Here is an 18578-nt window from a genome sequence, read left to right as displayed (position 1 = left end):
TGTAACTCTGATGTTAAAAAAAAAGAACAAAACTATTTGCTAGGAACACAAACTGTTTATCCAGCTTGGCCGCTCTATACTTTAACCGTTTGATGTCAGGAGTCTGTCTACTGGGATGAGTCAATCCTTTGAGTTCTTCAAAGATGAGTCCATGTTTCTTCAAACAGTTTCACACACACACACACACGACTTCAGGCACGTTACTGCAATTTCATTTTAACTCTGATATACAAATGTAGACAACCACCTGTTTATCCAATCAAATTATTTTGCTGTGCTACAAAATGGTCTCTAATGGAAAAGGCTTTTGGAGTCAAGAAGGACAATCCCCCAAACTACTGTACTGCCAGCTCACAGATTCTTCTGGTTAAAATATAAACTCGGTCCAAGTGGGCTTCGTAAACTCTTCCTTAAAAGAAACAAAAATTTGCTGGGATTCTACAGTATCCAGTGTGGAGCATCAACCAACCTTGGGAAGGACACCAGTCCAGCACTAAATAGCCTGGGCATACTCATACTGGGGTAAAATTAAGAGATGCCAATTAAAAACACACATTCGTGTTTAGGATGCGGCTGTTGTACCTGGATAATGCACACATGCACATGGACTTAGGGAGAATGTGCAATGACCAGGCCAGAAACCAGTTCTTTGGTGGTGTAAGAGTGCAATATTACCCAGTGTGTCAGTCAAGAACATTAATATTCAGTCTGTTAATATTTAAGTCTGCTATCATATACGTCACCCAGTGTGCCCTCTACGAACATACATTGCCTTGTGAAAGCATTCGGTGTTTGTCCTGTCTTGTTTCATTACAATCTCAAATTAAAATAGATTTTCATTTAGATTTTATGTAATGTGCTTAACAATAGAGTCCAAATTGTCGAAGTGGAATTTAAATAAAATACCTTGTATATATACAGTGGTACCTTGGCATACGTCCGCTTTGGAATAAGTCCAACTTGGTATACGTCCTGTTTGGATGCGAAAAATTTTGCTTGGTATACAACCTTTGTTTGGAATACGACTTGCGTGCTAGAACACCGCGCTACCCTTGTTTACCTCTCTCGAGACAAGGCCACGACTGCCCACGAGCATCAGTACACCAGTTGCTAGCATTCAGTGAACAACCCGCGTGCTACCCTTGTGTACCTCTCTCAAGACAAAGCCATGACTGCCCACGAGCATCAGTACACGCTATAACTCTCTGTGAATTTTCATGTGATTTTGTGTTTTTTCGCGTAAATTTGAATTGATTGTTGAAAAGTATGAAGGTGGCATGCATATCCGGGACTTGGCTGCTGCATACTGTATGCTGAGAGCAATGGTATCTACGATTGTGAAAAACAAAGACGTTATTAAAAAGTAAAGTGAGGTTAAATTTTCATTTATTTCTAATTGCTTTTGAATGTATGTATTTTAGTATTAAGGAGTGTTTAAATTATTTTATACAACCCCATCAATGTATAATATGCCAATAACAATAGGATTTTTTTTCATGGGAACGGATTAATCATTTTCCCTTAATTTCTTATGGGAAAAATTTGTTTGGTATACGTCCTGTTTGGTATAAGTCCAAGGACCTGGAACGGATTAAGGACGTATACCGAGGTACCACTGTATATAAAAACACAAGTAAAAACTGAGAAGTTGCGCATGCATATGTATTCATCCCCTTTGCTATGAAATCCCAAAAAGTGATCTGCTCCAACCAATTTACTTCACAGATCCCACAATTAGTTGATTGGGGTCCACCTGTGTGCAATCAAAGTGTCACATGACACTCTGCCTGTTCTGAAAGGCCCCTGGCTCTGCAACACCACCACAAAGCAAGCAGCATGAAGACCAAGCAGCACTCCAAGCAGGTCAGAGACCAACGTTGTGGAGAAGTACTGATCAGGGTTGGACTGTAAAAAAATATCCCAATCTTTGAATATTCCACGGAGCATCATTAGATCCATTATAACAAAACGGAAAGAATATGGCACTAAATCGCGTAGAACAGACAAGGAGGATAACACCGAAGGAGGTGTGAAGATGCACATCTGAGTTGGGAGTATCTGTCCATAGGAACTCTTTAAGTTGATCACTCCTGAGAGTGGGGCTTTAAGGAAGGGTGGCCAGAAAAAAAAGCTATTGGTTAAAGAAAAAAATAAGAAGAAATGTTTAGACTTTGCCAAACAGCATGTGGTGGGCTCCCCAATCACATCTCTGGGCAGATGAGACTAAAATTGGACTTTTTGGCCACAATGGGAAACCCAAAACTCCCCATTACCCCGAGGACACCATTCCTACCGTGAAGCGTTCTGGTGGTAGCATCATGCTGTGGAGATGTTTGTCACAGGCAAGGACAGGTTAAACTTGCTAGGATTGAAAGAAAGATGGAGTGCACTAAATAAAGGGGCATTTCTTGAGGAAAACCCATTTCAGTCTGCCAGTGATTTGAGACTGGGGTGAAGGACAATGACCCTAATCATACTGCTAAAAGTACAATAGAGTGGTTTAGATGGAAACATTTCAATGTCTTGGAATCTCAATCCAACTGAGAATCTGTGGCATGACTTGAAGTTTGCTGTACACCAACACACCTCATTGAACTTGAAGGAGTTCTGGCAGTTGTGCCTTGAGGAACGGGTGAAAATCCCCGTGACTTGATGTACTAAATTAACAGAGACATTCAAAAAGAGACTTGCAGCTGGAATTGCAGTATTGACTTTGGGGGTCAAATACCTATGCACACTCATTATTTCTGTTTTTGTCTTAACTATTGTTTGCTTCATAATAAAAACATTTTGCACCTTCAATGTGGTAGGCATGTAAAACAAAACAATGCTAACCCCCAAAAATCCATTTTAACTAGAGGCTGTGATGCGACAACACAGGACAAACACTGAGGGGTATGAATACTTTGACTTATTAATATTTCAATCCACTATCAAAGGAATATCACCTGAGCTGTCTTGAGGTTTAAAGCTCTAGTATGACTTTAGAGATTTGTTAGGACGGTGTTACTGTACCTTTAGGGAGCTCAGAAAAGTTGAAAACCTCTGAATGATGTTGTTAATGAAGGTTGAGGTTGGTGATGATGACGATGATCAGAAACAAAACAAATGACAAAACACATGTGAATGAAGCAGAAAAAGACAAAGTTAATTAAAATGGAAGATGCAACAAAGAAGAAGCACATTTAATTACTGGGAGGCTCTGAAACAGTCCATCAACATTCTTAATGAAAAAAATGTACCCACTTCTACAGACTTTGGGTGTTATAATCCTCAATTGCAAGCGCGCATAAATTTCACCTCCTATTTCTGGGTAGTTCAATGAATATATCCATTCACGTTTTAAAATGATACCACATTTTGTGTTACACTGAACCCATTTCAAGAGAATGTAATTATTGGGATATGTTAAAAGAAATACAAAATGTATAATATGGTTGCAAATCAATTTTTTGTAATGACTGTACAAGCTTATGAGTTAATATGTGAAAAGCTCCTTGGTTCAAAAAGGGTAATCAAATAGGAAAAAAAACAAGATGGTGCCCATCAAGGCCCCTAGGGAAGAGAGAAAAGCACAAGCCAGCACTGCCAACACATATAGTCTTGCCAATGCAACAGGAAGGGCATAAACTAATTAGTGTGGAAGAGAGAGATGTCAATGTGGAGGGGTTACTGCCAAGAACATTTCAGGCCTCTGCTATATATTATGGAGGACAGGCAGCCTGGAAGCTTACAAGGAACCTTCTACTGTGAACTGGAGCTCAAGGAGGGACAGATGAATGAGTCCACCAAAGGGTGCTCAGGTAAGATGATCCCAGAACTTTGCGTGTGTGTTGGTGACCTGGACATAAATTCAGTTTTCCCATTCATGGGCACTTCAAGCTTTGAGTTGTGAGGTAAGTTGAGGCAAGGGCACACTGGTGGGAGAAACGGAGACAATGCTGAAGACAGCAGGAGACTCAGGTGGTGAAGAATGGAGTACTTTGTGCAGTATTTAAAGTAAACAAGTGTGTAAGCCACCCCACCTGACAGACAGAGATGGAGACCTCTTCTGTGCTGTAGGTAGGTCTAGAGAGCTTGTAGGTTTTTTTGTTTTGTTTTGTTTAGTCTCCTGCTTATGTTTCATTATTTAATAAATGCATACTTTTTGTTGATATTTTGACCTCCTTGACATGATTCTGGTTTGGGAGAATAGCTGGAAGAGCATTGTCTCTCATTGCATGCTGAAAACACCAATTTTGAGGTTTGCTTTGTTTCTGAGATGCTATTCCAAGTGTTTGCTACTACAGTTTTCAGTTGCTTTCAGTTGCAGATGAGTTTCTGACTTCAGTCTTATTTCCAGTTTAATGCCCACTCAATTGGATTAAATCAGGAGATTGACTTGGCCAGTCTTCCTATTTTTTCCACCTGAGGAACTCTTCTGTTCTGATGGTTGTGTGTTTTGGGTCATAATTAAGTACTGACCAAGAACTCTGGAGAGATGTTCTTGGGCAGTGACAGATGTTTCTGTCTACCTGTGAAGTCAATCAATCTGCTGCTTTAATCATTAGTTACTTCATCTGTAAGGATGAGTGTGAGCCCCTTCTAGATGTGACCATGCATGTCCAACCAGGACATGACCTCTTACTTTGTTTCATAGATAAAGTGTGATTTCTTGGATTGTATGCAGCTAGTTTTACACACCGTGCGTTCTGTTCGCTGATCCAGCAGTCTGTCGTTCCTGCACTCAGCCACAGTGTGCATATTAGAAAATGCCAGCTGTGAACTGTATGTGTGTACAGCAACATGTCCACTGATGGACTGGCACCAATTCAGGGTCGGTTTCCACTTTGCAAGGGAAGCTACCTGGAGTTGCTCTGGCTTTCCATAACACTAAACTGGAAAAGCAGGACGCAAAATGCATTAGGAGTCTGTGTCTAACAGCATGGCATTTATAAGCCTACTGCCTGAGTTTCAAGACAACAGTAGATTCTGATATAATTCTGTCTGTTTTTTCAACATCCAAATTGTCTCCTTTTCATTCATGGGCAGTTCTCCAGTCTTCATGTTGATTTATGCCTACTAAATCCAAAGGCAGATGCCAAATTTCAGAGCAAAAGTTAGATCCAACTCTACACAGTAAAATTTATGTGTACACGACCAGTGTGAGAGTCAATTGCCCTAATAAGATGGAACAAATAAAAGAATAGCATTATTGTGAAAAAGTGAAGTATATATACAGTACACAGAAATACCCAGAAATAAAAGATGATATTATATGCACATTTATTCATCTTTCATCTCAAATGAGATTTGTTAAAGTACACAAGTACAGTAATCATTTTTGACTTCACTGTCCCAGTATTTATGCTGTGTTAAACACACATAGCATACAGTATATGGGAAAAAGTAACCACTATAAGGGAAGACCACCACACCGCAAAAAACAGTTGCTGCCTGCAGAGGTGCCACAGCATATCTGGTAAGACAGCAAAGTGCAAGCAGATTGAAACTTAGGCCATTTCTCCACTACCAGCAGGAACCAGGAGTATTTTTTTTAATATCACATTTTTTATATAATCACCCATGAAATGTTGCATTTTTATTAGTTCTGACTCCGTATGTGGAGTGTCATCAGTGTGACTGTGACACAGTGATCATCGAAGGCTTTCAGCCAGTGTGGCCATGCAGATGACAACATCCTAATTCAAATAATGTCACTCTGAAGGCCATTTTTAAATTTTCCTCCTAGTGGCATCAGAAGTGCGCTGGACCATATCTGGAGTACAAGCACTTACTGCAGACTGGGCTACTGAAAGTGTGCAATGTGACATGGAAACCTTCATCATTAACAAAAAGTATATAAGCAAACACGGGAACAAGTGCATAAAATGTGTCTATAAAAACTGAAAAAGCAGTACTACAGTAACCCATAGGAATGAAAAATCAAAAAAGAGATCTCCTTGATATCTTTAACGTTTCTCCTAGACAACAATGAGATGAGGTAGAAATATATTGGAGACGTTTTCTTTTGTCTCCTACTTCTCACATGTTTCTCCTAAAACAAAGTACCCTGTTACTCTCACAAGCGTCTCCTCTTGAGTTTCAGAAGAGATCTCAGCAAAGTCACACAATAGACTCAGATTTTCCAATTTTTTTACAACTCTGAAAATATTTGCATTATGTGCTCTATAATATATGATGAAATATAAGGAGGTTTGAGGTAATAAAACACTTTATTATGATCACAAAACTGGAGCCCTTGCTTCTGGACTTCTACTATTAGTCACTCTAATTTATATTGCTGTGCTCCAATTAGATCATAGCCATTCTGGAAGAAAAGGCATGCAATGTGGCAGAGAGGACAAGACTTTGGACTTGCAACCCTGAAGTTGTGTGTTCAAGTCCCACTACTAACACCATGTGACCACAAGAAAGTCACTTTATCTGCCTGTGCTCCAATTTGAAAAACACAAGAAATATAAGCAGCTGTATCTCAAAAGGCGCTTTTCCACTGCATAGTACGGCACAGCACGGTTCAGTACAGCTCACCTTGGTTCGACTCGGTTTGCGTTTCGACTGCAGTTTAGTACCGCTTTAGAGTGGGCGGGATTATTCACGTGTCGTTATAGTTGCGCCGCCTCTACTGCCGTGACACCGTGGAACTTTTACAACAACACGCAGACAATGACAACACTTTAGCTTGACGACGCGCAAGGGTAAGCATCTGTTGCAAAGCATAAAATGAACTTAACTGCCAGTGTAACATTAAAATGCTGATTCTGTATATTACTGATCTTCCACATTTTGCAAAAAAGTCGCCACAACAGACCATCTGTTTGGACATTTAACCGTGCTTCAGAGTGGTGGGATGTGATTGTTCCCGGTTTTACAAACACTCAGTGGCTGGAGAACTTTCGAATGTCTGAAGAAACATTCATCCACTTATGCAACAAACTGCGTCCAGCGATGGAGAGATGAGACACAAACTTCCGCGTGTGTGTACCTTTAAAGAAAAGAATAGCCAGTGACGCAGTAATGACGATTTTCTCCGCCAATCAGTGACCAGCAGAGTTTACACGCCACGCTTTGGTAACGGTTCGGCGCGCTTGGAACCTTGGCTGAGGTGGTACTAAAAAAAGGACCAGGTACCAGGTACTGTTCCCAGTGGAAAACCCCCCAAAAGCGAGCTGAACTGAACCGTGTCGTGCCGTACTATGCAGTGGAAAAGCTGCCAAAATGCTGTGAGATGAATTCGATAAAGGCACCAATCTAATAATAAGTCTAAATAAGAAGTCTTGAAAGAGATTAAAACGAGACTAGAAAGAGTTCTCACAAAATAATACCATAGATTTCAAACCAAATTCTCAATTTTGACTTACTTTTACCTCAGTTGCATCTCATGTCTCCTTATTATGTAAAGCTACCTAAAGAATTTTAGGAGAAACATCGGTGACAAAGTTGATCCTAAAATGAAACATAAATGAGAATCTCTTGTATGTCTCCTGAGCCATCAAAGATCAACCTTTGAGCGGTAAACTTTTCCTATGGGAATCTCTCACATCACGTCCTTTTAATCAAGAATGCAAATCTGTGTCAATAACGATGAAGGTAACCCCTGTATATGTAACGTTTGTTTCATCTTTGTTGTTTGAAATCAGAAAATCACTGCTAACCAGCCCATCATCCTGGCTCTGGATATTACTTGTTCCTGGTGTTATTGGAAAAATGGCATTAGTAACATCCCACTCTCTGACTCTTTAATTTTAAAATGAAAAAGATCTGAGTAGAAGTGAAATCACAAGAATTGCTTCCTGTCAACAGTCTATGACTTCTACCCCAAATCACTTCTACCATGACCTCTTGGTTCAATTTACACACACTTTGACTGACAGAAAATCAATGCTGAGAACTTCGGCTCAATGGAGTACATGAAGCAATCTGAACTTTTCTTCTTCCTCCCAGGCAAAACAACAAACTTAAATTATTAGTAGGATTATTACTAATTATTTCATTAATACTTATTCTAAGCCAACCAGACACTACAGGACTGTTGTGTAACATGAAATGTTAGCATGATGATACTGTACCTGTGGGTTCTTCAGTTTGGATGGGAACTTCTGAATAATGGAGGCAATGTTTAGCAGTTATGGCAACAGAGAGGGAGGATGATGATGATGATCAAAAACAGAAATGACAATAAGTTAGAATGGATACAAAACTCAAGACACAGTTAATTAAAAAAGCACCAAAGGCACAGTTAATCATTATTTTGCTTTTAATTATGCAGACACCAAAGAAATCAAACAGTGATTCCACTTAAACTCTTTTAGATTTTGATGAGTATTATTATTATTAGAGGAGAGGTAAACAATATATCAACCAAAACACAAGCTTGAAATTAGAAATTAGAAAATTAATGATAAAAATGAATGAAAAACGCTTGGCAAACCTATTCACCTAATTTCTCTAAGATAACATCACATCGATATTTGATGATCCCTAAAGTTCTACTCCTCACCATACTGCTTGATAATCGATTCCATGTGTCATTGGTTCTCTGTGTGAAGAAGAACATTCTAACGTTTGTAAGAAATAAGTTAATAAGTTTCCAACTGTGTCCCTGTGTTCTCGTTGAACTCATTTTAAATGACAAACCTGTGTGCTAAAGACAAATCCATCCAGCCCAACTACCACCACCCTCAATTTCATTAATAATACTGACCTTCATGACACAACTGCACTTCATCCAAATACTGGGACAAGATGCCAAGAACAGCGGCTCCTAACCAGCTGTGGTGGCATTGCAGGTTGGTTGTATCAGACTCAGGAAGAAACCCCGGACCCCCCACACTGTTCTGAAAATGGTGTCGGATTGACAACGACAGCATCACAGGTGGATCCTGGATGACCTCCCCAATCACCACTCTGCCAATTGCAGTAACAATCACACTTGATTTTTCTAACATTCTGATGATTGTGCGTGACCCTCCCTTCCTCCCACTTTGACGACTGCACTCGATTTACCAAGGGGTCCACTCCACTCCCCCTGCTCAGATCGCAACACACTGGATTGAAAAGACATTGGTTGGGAAACACTGGCCTGGAACACATTCTTAGTTGTTGCACAAAGACTCTTAAGGGGACCACTATTACTGGTGGCACCACTTGGTGGGTGAAATAATAGCAAAAACCATTTGCAATGAGATCAGTCAGAGCTGACTGTACCACCTAGCAGAGCATTCAATTGCTTTTGTCAAAGTAAGGGAGAAATCATAACCGTGGCCAAAAGTACAAAGTGGGCTTCTTACCACAAGCATGAGACTAAGCAGTTGAAGCAACTCAAGCTCCCAAACACCATTGCAGTAGCCACCCTTAGGCCAGTTTGGTCCTGATGTCTGAAACACCAGGACATATAGTTCTGCTGGTACTGTGATTTCCCTGGGAAAACCGGATGGAGGAGGCATATGAAAGAGAGAATGACAGAGACATGGTGAGGTGGACACAACGTCTGCTAACAGAGGTGGGCTATAGAGGCCCTTCATGGCAATCACTCAGGACCCTGAAGTAGGCATCACAGGATATCATAGTAGAAAAGCCTCAGTAATGACACAGAAATCCTCAAGATGGCTGTGGATGAAGATAGATGATCTGTGGACAACAAGTACTGCTTGGTTACAAGTTGAGTCCTGATCAACACCAGTTGGGTCACCTAGCCAAAGGTGTATGATTGTCGAAAGACCCAAAACACCCTGTGACTCCAGGTATAAGCGCTGATCACGGGACCATATTGCAAGATGAGTGAAATATCTAGGACAACAAAAAGAACAACATTTGAAATATTGCATTCTTGTCTGAAAAACGCAATTCATTAGCACAGTCAGTGGTGTTTGTACAATAAGGCCGTATTTTTTACTAGAGGATACTTCACTAGTGGGACAAAGGAGTGGAACAGAGTTATGGCGTCAACTCCATAATAGACACTGTGCTAGAGGCCTGCTGCAAACTACAGGTCACCATATACAAGGGGCTTATTTAGTGTGTTGGATGGCTAAACACTAAATAAATATTATAGTACAGCTGGCAAACTCAGTGGGCACCTCTAAATGAGAAAGTCAAGCCAATCTCTTAATTAGAGGCTGATTCCTAGCGGGAAGTGATGGCCGTGCTTGATTACTCTGTGGACTCCCAATGAAGATGTTGGCCGAAAGATTCATATATTGTGCATTAACATTATTATTATTGTTATTTGGTGTTCAGAAGGTTAACCGCATCTAATTTATAACACAAGGCAGGATTTTTTTCTCATTTTCAAATAAGACATCTAATTAAATTAAGAGTTACCAAGATATGCTAAAGAGTCTGTGGTTAAAATTCTGCCGCCACACTTTATGATTGTAATTTGAGATTTCCTCATGGGAGTGGGATGTTGGTGTGGTACATGCAGTACGTTACAGTCTATTTACTTGTGAGTCAGATTTGTTTGTTTCAGGAAAAGCTTGAAATTTGTATTCAACATTGACAGGAGGCAGAGTGATGAAAGTGTTGCACTTTAGACAACAAAGCTGCTGGTTTATTCCCAGCCTTTGACTCATCTTGTGGCCAACAGCAAGCCACCTGTGCTCCATCTGTATAATATGTTTGTAAAAAGTTGTAGAATTTGAAAAGGGCCTTAGGTGATATTCAACACGGAAAGGAAAATTAATGTAAGTTCTTATGCGTGTATTAGAGGATCATTGTAAAGTGGAGCTAGTGATCTCAAAGACACTGAGCTAATAATAATCAAGAGATAGCTTAGAGCAGGGGTGGGCAAAGTCAGTCCTGGAGGGCCGCAGTGTTTTGCTGATAAATTAGAAAGCAATACTTGCCAATAATTTAATGTCACGGCTTGTTAATGCTTTATCTCTGCCATGTCAAGTCATTCTCATATCCTCAATTTTTCATCCAAATGATTTGAAGTCTAAAATGGATGAGTAATTCTTAGTCCTTCACTTTTTTCTCTTCACTTTCCTTCCAAGTATTTAATGAAACCCAATAGTGCATGATAAATACACACAGGTGTAAAAGGAAACAAGCTAAATGGAGAAATGCTGGCTTCTTTTGCCATTTGTATGATATTGCTAATAAGTAGCAATTGAAAAGATGAGAATCCAGCTGTTTAAGACTAAAATAAGCAATAACGGTTCAAAATCTTTACGGGTGAGGCAACTAAAGTGAAGCAAAAGTGTCACGTGGGCAATAAGTGCTTCTTATTAAGCAACTGGGTTGGAGCAAAAATCTGCAGCCACCACGGCCCTCCAGGAATGACTTTGCCCACCTCTGGCAACCTCTGTTATTTCAATGGAAAATACCACACTGGTTGTCAGGTAATGTGAGTATATTCTGATTTCTAAGGTGCAAATGTGAGGGTGTCACCTAACACAGAGGGTTTTCTCTCTCACCTTAGTCTCGCTGCTCTTTGCTACACTCGTCCCTCCTCTGAGCAGTCCAACAGAAAGCATTTGCTTACCAAGCCAAGTTAAAGGGAACTCTGATTTGCCCGAGTGAACTTCTAAACTGTTTTTAGACTTGCTGCACCTTGCTGCCCTCGACCCTTTCCTGAACAAAAAGTACAGTAAGTGCTTTCTCATTCAGAGATCCTGAACTCATAGCCAGCCACTTTGTGTGAGGACATGTAATGAAGGGATGGGAGCCCTGAGCGATTTCTCATTGGTGACACTAATTAACCATTTTCTAATCTTGTTGGGGTCAGAAGTGATTCCTGAATGAGAAGAAATGCCATGGAAATAACTTTGTTAAAAAGTTTGCCGTGAATAGCGGTGACGTACTCTTCTCAAACAGGGTTTTGTTATAAACAACAACAACATTTATTTATATAGCACCTTTTCATACAAATGATATAGCATAAAAGTGCATAAAAACCTGCCTCCATTTTCTCACTGTACATTTTAAACATTCAGTGTTGCATTGTTGTATGACTATCCATGTCTCAGACAAATAAATAAATAGCTATGGAAAGACAGGGGGGGAGAGAAAAAGAAACTGAACAGAAGATGACAATGAGAGAAAATTGAAAGATAAAATTGTAGCTGGGCCACCTGGATGTTTTTTGTTTCTAGGTAAGTATGTCCTGTTGAGAGATTGCTAAATGAGAATGACAACACTGGGTGAAACGATTTCTGTTTGTAAATTGGGGTCAGTGTCTTTAAACAGGTTTGCACTGATATGAAGGGGCTTTTGGGATTTGTAGTTTGTGGTTGGTACGCACTGTACCAATAAAACCAGAAGAGAAGGATGTGGCGAGACTTTTCGATTGCACCATTTTCTAATCAACATCATCTGCAGCAGCACCTAAACATTTCAGTTACTGCACATTCGTAGCGGAGAAGGATGGTGCTTGGCCACAAGACATAAGAATGGCGATGGGTTCTTTTCCTCCCAATCCAGTCCTTCAATGCTCTTGGAGAAGAGGCGCACCACCAAAGACTATTCTTCTGGACTCCGGTGGTCGGACAGAATTTCACTATCCATGTTCCGGGAAGCAGTCTATTGAATAGGAGCGTTCCACACTTCTTTCCATCATTTAACCCAAGTTTCCATTTCTAGAATCACTTCCATCATTTACAGTAAGGACGTTTTTTTCCAGGACTGTAAACATCATCGTGTGGGGTTTGTTTGTGGGGTGTGTTTTAGTATTTTTTGTGTTTGTAAGTAGTTATTCTAGCAAATAAGGATTATTTTATATATTTGTGTGTTTGGTGTGTTTAATCTCAAGGGGATTTTTCTTGGGTGTTGTTAATATTCGGGTGGCAGGGTGAAAATTCGGTAAGGCTTAGGTGTTGGCCTGATTTCATCCATCCCTCGTTTTAAAAACGTAGCGGTTTCCTTGCTACATAAATCAGGTGACACCCTCTGCACAAGTTATAAGTGGGGGGTGTGCTACAAAATTGCTACTATCAGTTGAGGAGCTCAGAAGCGCAAGTTAACTGAAGCATAATGATCAGTTTGTATGTTGTAACGAGCACAGCGATAGAAGAGACAGACACGTAGACTACTGCAGGTACTTGTTCCAAGGCGTTTGAGAAGTGCTTCTGTCTGCTACAATGTCTGTCATTATGACTACTGTCTCAGTAAATGGCATTACAGCAAATAGAGATGAGATAAGCATTGCAGTCAATGCATACACTATATGCTAAAACACTGCAGCTATTTTTCATACAGCATATTTGCATTTCCATATAAACAGTAACATTAACATACTTTAGTTATTTGTTTAGATGTACTGGCAGAAGGTGGTCTCGTTTGTGATTTTGTTGCAGTGGCGTCAGTGTCATTAAGCATATTTGCTGATTCCTGTGTTTTGAGTATCAAAATCTGCATCTCCGGTAGCTCTTTGTTATCAGCTCTCTTAACAGCAGTCCCTCTGATGGAGTGCGACACACCGTTCACTTCAAATGCATATTTTTCAATTCATATTTTCTCAAACCTAGCTGACAGTTCTTTCAACCTTGAATCTGACACTGTCATCATAACTGTGAACAACAGCAACAATGCATTGTTCACTTTTACTGCTAGTCTATTGATCTCTTCAAATGGCGTGGTATAATCTGGATTTTTACAAAAAGGTTTTTCCATTGTAAGAGGCTGCATTTGTTGTTAACACATGCAGCACACATGTATTTGTTTAATAGGGATCTTTTCGGGGTGACTTCTCAGCCATAGATGGTTTTTCCATCGTAACACACAAGATGGTGTTGGTGAGAGCATCATTGATCTTTACAGTTTAAAACCACCGCCCCTACTTTGGATGCTGTTTTCCTGAGACGTTGGATTGGTTTAGAAATGTGACAGTCAGTGAGACGTCTAATTGTTCCCACCCACTTTTAAGCTGAATTCACTCATGTGATATTATACGTCTGGCTCTATCTGGCTAACCATTTCCTGGTCCCCAAGTCAAGGTCTTTGGACTGTGGGAGGAAATGGGAACGCCTAAAGAAGCCTGCATGAACTCCAAGATGATAATTATTTACATCAGAAATCAAAGTGTGCTTCAAATGTTATGCTGCCACACAATGCTGTGCTATTTATGTTACTAAAGAGCATAAATATTCATTCATTTTCTAAAGTCACTTTCTCTCTGAGGATTTTAGCTCCGGCATTATTGGAACCAAGACAGGAGCCAACACTGAATTAAAGGCCAGCTTATTCACTCACAGACTCACTCAAGGTCTCCATCTTTGATAACTCATATGAACAAATAAAGAATATACAAACTTCACAGGGCCAGTGAGTAGGTCACGCATTTAAAGAAAGCACCTGAAATGGTAAAGCAGCAATGCTGAGTACTGTGCCGCCACGCTGCCCAGCGTGAGTTGTTAACCTGGAATTGTCTTCAGGTACATCACTGCATACGTTATTTTGAGCTGCTGTTCCTGGGCCAGAGCTTTTTTGGCCTTGAACAACTCTATTTTTTGTCCTATCTGGGTCATTTCACAGTACACAGTTGTCATGGTGAAATCATACAGTCCATGCAGGGTTGTCTCCAGCCAACAGCACACTTCTACAGCAGCGCCGAAGGCCTCCTTGTTATTATGACAGACGAGCTCTTTGTGGAGCATAGCTAATACAGCTTCAAACACTCTGTCTTTACTTTACAAAGTGTCTTGTGGAAAGTTAGCACAAAAGACTGGTAGCAGGGCACACAAAAGAATAAATATACTAGCAAAATGTAAGGAGCCAGAGAGCAATATTCACCGTAAATCCCTTATTTAGTGCACCAAAACAAAGAAATCAAAGCTTCTGGAGCTAAAAAGGCCACATGACAACAAGCTGACAACACAATAAAGGATCAGCCCAAATGATCAGGGAAAGCCCCGTCAGAGAAGATCCAAGCAAATGTTTACAGCAGGTGACTGACCCTCCCCTCAATAAAAAGAAAGATGAAAGACATCTAGGCTCTATTATTAAAAGCAGGATGTCTTAGAATGTGAAAGGTAGGGAAATTAAAAGGTGAGCGGGTAGACTTCGACTTTCAGATGTCACCATTTCAATGTCACAGTTTCGAGAGCAGCCATTTATAAAAGTAAACTAGACACTCGCACATACAAACATTCATTAAATAGGCATCAAATAGAAATCAAAACTATTTTATAAACATTTCAAGAAGTGGACAGAAATGTTAGATCTTGCATTTCAACAGGACTCCCGTGAGCCATCTATATGGGAAAGTTTCCAAATCACCAGTTGAACACGACTCGACTGACCATGAACGTCTCCAAAGAGATTGGCTTCATCTTGAGTGTGTCTCTCCAGAAAGGATAGTCATCTGGTATTTCAGCATTGCCAGTCTGGCCATTTAACCATAAAATGCCAACCCCCAAAAGCCTAAAGGTTTATTCACTTTAGAGCATGCGTCCATTTTTGGAACCTGTTTTTATCAATGTGGGGTCAAAAGGAGCTGGCAGGAACCAACCACTCAGTTCTTGTCGGTATCTGTTTTGCAATGTGGCAGGTAGGGCACTGAATCTGAATGACATTAAATTGGAACTTGTCATGGTTCATGTAGCATTTAACCTCTGGCTCAAGTATTTATTTATTTTTTTTTAATTTTTGCTTTTTTTATTTTTGTTTCATTTTTAGATGTGAGATGTGAGGTGACTCTGTTCTCCCATGTCATATCATTATCCTCCACTATTCTGGTTCTCTTAATGGTGCAGTTGATACCAACCAGCTCTCCTGCCTATGGAAAAGTCATCTCAGATAAAGGAGCATGGGAAACATTGGATATACAGAATCTGTCATCAGATTGAGGGCCCAGCACTAACACTACTGCAGAATGTCCAGTTGGCCGAGGTCTCCTGGACTCTGACTGTGGCTCACGTTTTCCCTTTAGTGGCGTAGTACTTATTCTCTGTACTGAGTTGTTCTTTGTTTTTACTGTGTTATTAACTCTTAAATATTTCAAACATGCTTGTTTCAGACTCTGCTTCTTATTTGTGAAGCCTATCAAATTATCCCTCACAGCACTATTGCAGTTCCAGTTAATTTGCCATGTCAAAACAAACACCTACCTTTCAAAGCTAATTTGGGCTCACCAATCACAACCTGCTCTTAACTCTACTTTACAAATAGTGTGAAAAATCCTTTCCAATGCATCTGGTCTTTGAAGAAAGGTAAAGGATTGTGAAAGGAGGCAAGAACAGGGTGGCCATAATGGTTGCGATCAGAGGTTTTACTTAAGTTTTTGCCAGTTTTCCTGAATAAATATTTAGGAGGTTTTAGGACTTAAAAATCCAGAATTTAACATTAGGTTTTAACTTCTTGATGAACTAATTATTTAACACTAGCCGAAGTACCCAGCATTGCCGTGGTATTTTTATAAAATGGTTTAAAGGAAAGAAAGCAAAGGCGTATGTGTTTTGTTTTTGTTCAAATGGTGACCCTGTTGTAATCGCTAGCTTTCCGATGTGTCATCCACACTGCCACTCTAGAAGTGTCTCTGCTCTCTTGAGTCAGGAATTTGTTCTTTTCGGTCCAACTGGATTCTAGAATTGCAGTATCCCCTTGTTGGGTTGTAACCATGAATGCTGTTATGTCTGACTCGTCCTTTTTGTAGAAGGTGAAGAGTTCATACTGCTTAAATTATTAATAACAGCTGACAAAGCAGTAGTTAAACAATGACCCTGTGATTCTCCTTTCTGTTGGACTGCACTTCCACTCTTGATCAACACTCACCTAACACCCACATGGTACCCCTTTCTATGTTACAGTAGATAGAAGCAGCATGTGATGTTGCCTGGGTAAGTAGTGTTGAGTTCTGGTCATATTGTCTGCTAGTCCAGCTTTTGTCTGTTCAGATGTATCACTTACAGTACTCTGAGCCAGCAGAACTGTAGCATACAAAGAAAAAAAGACTACGACCCCCATGGTCAAAATGTTCCATATGGTCCTAGAACAACAAGTTTGGTCCAGATTAGTCAAAGTGTGTGGGATTGTATAAGTAACCGACATTCAGGATTTCCTTGTATTATATATTGATTATGCCACAATCCACCTTTGTTTTATTACGAGTGCTGCAATTTTTGAGCAAAGCCTCTGGGTGTTTCCTAGGTTTCCCAGAGTGCATGGCGTGTGTTAATGTCATCAAAAGGATGGGTTAAACGGTCACCCGTGACATCCTATTGTTATCGAAGGTTGATGGATAATCTCTGTTCAATGTGCATTGCCTCCCTGGTTAAAGAAAATCGTATGTCATAGAAGTTTTGGGTTTTGGTTGGTGATTTGATTTTGTCAACAGACATGCCGTCTCGCCCTGAGCTAATTTAAGATACTATACCCTGCCATCTTCAAAGCCTGCTTAAGCCCGAGCAGGGTCACAGGAAACTGGAGCCTATCCCAGCAAGCATAAGGAACAAGGCAGGAACAATCCCTGGACAGGGTGCCAGTCCATCGCAGGCTGAATGCATGCTCACATACGCACACACCATGGCCAATTTCACAACACCAGTCCACCTAACTTGCGTGTTTTTGAACTGTGAGAGTAATCTCAGATAGACAATAATATGAACATGGAAACTCCATGCAAGGAGGACCAGGGATGCAAACCCCACCTTCATTATAATATCCCAAAGATGATATTAATGGACATACAGGATCCATTTATGTTAATCAACTTGAAATTGATTTGTGTTGCTGCATGTTTAATCTGGCCTGCCTGTAGTTTTATGTGTGCACATTATGTCATTTGTAGATTTGTTTTCTACCTCGAAACTTGTTACAGTACTCTGCGCCTGTATTCAGTGATGAGCAATATACAGAAAACCAGCAACGGTGCACTGCATGATAACGTGCAGTGAATACACTTGACTTGAGCATTCCTAGTTTTCATCTTCCTTCTCTGTCTCTGTTTAGCATTCGTTTGCTCAGAGGTTGATGCCCTTGCTGCTTCCTGAGCAGCTCTTCTTTTCTCCACCCTAGCAGCCCGCTTCTTCTTTTCTTTTGTTGGCATCTTTTTGCACTAAAACTGATTAAGTCAGTGTTTGTGTTGCGATTACTTAGTTACATTTTCTTAAATTTTTCACTTAAGCTGGCACTTAAGTCTTCAATCTGCCTCAAGAATGATTTAAGATATGAAGAGGTAGGGGAAGTGATGGTGAAGGTGGTAGGGAATGAGAACGGCGTCCGTACACATGCATCGCACAGCCGCCCTACTGGCCGCTGTTGAGAGTTGATTCCACAATAGAATAAAATAAAAATAAAAAGAGGAATAACCTTGGAGGTGAATCATAGTAGACATCATGTAGTATATGTGTACCAAATTTCAGGACAATAGTTCAAACGGTTTGCGAGCTACAAGTGATTTAAAATCCTGGACAGACAAACAGACAGCCACGGTAATGTATTATATATAAAGATACATTTAAATGAATTGAATTGAATGGAGAAGGTTTTACTTTGCAGCTTTCACTGAGCATACAAAGCTGGGTTATGTCACTTTTTAAATAAGAAGTGAAGTTTAAAAACCTTACACACTAACATCCATCCATCCATTTTCTAAAACAACTTTAACCTGAGCAGGGCCACGGAGGAGCTGGTGCCAA

General features: G+C 40.2%; 1 protein-coding gene across 3 annotated transcripts in view; it reads right to left on the bottom strand.

The window, feature by feature from the left end:
* cadm4 (cell adhesion molecule 4) overlaps nucleotides 1–18578 on the bottom strand; it is a 734387-nt gene that overhangs the window by 18663 nt on the left and 697146 nt on the right. For 2 of the 3 annotated variants that reach the window (XM_039773253.1, XM_039773252.1), the window contains exons 8-9: nucleotides 8070–8099; nucleotides 3016–3045 (exon numbers count right to left, since the gene is read on the bottom strand). The exons of the other annotated variant lie outside the window; for it this stretch is intronic. In XM_039773253.1, the coding sequence (XP_039629187.1) occupies nucleotides 3016–3045; nucleotides 8070–8099 (60 nt within the window). The remainder of the gene's footprint in view (nucleotides 1–3015; nucleotides 3046–8069; nucleotides 8100–18578) is intronic. 3 annotated transcript variants of the gene reach the window in all.

The sequence above is a fragment of the Polypterus senegalus genome, chromosome 12 (assembly GCF_016835505.1).
Source record: "Polypterus senegalus isolate Bchr_013 chromosome 12, ASM1683550v1, whole genome shotgun sequence".
NCBI classification, from domain to species: domain Eukaryota; kingdom Metazoa; phylum Chordata; class Cladistia; order Polypteriformes; family Polypteridae; genus Polypterus; species Polypterus senegalus.
This window is presented reverse-complemented; position numbering and strand designations above follow the sequence as displayed.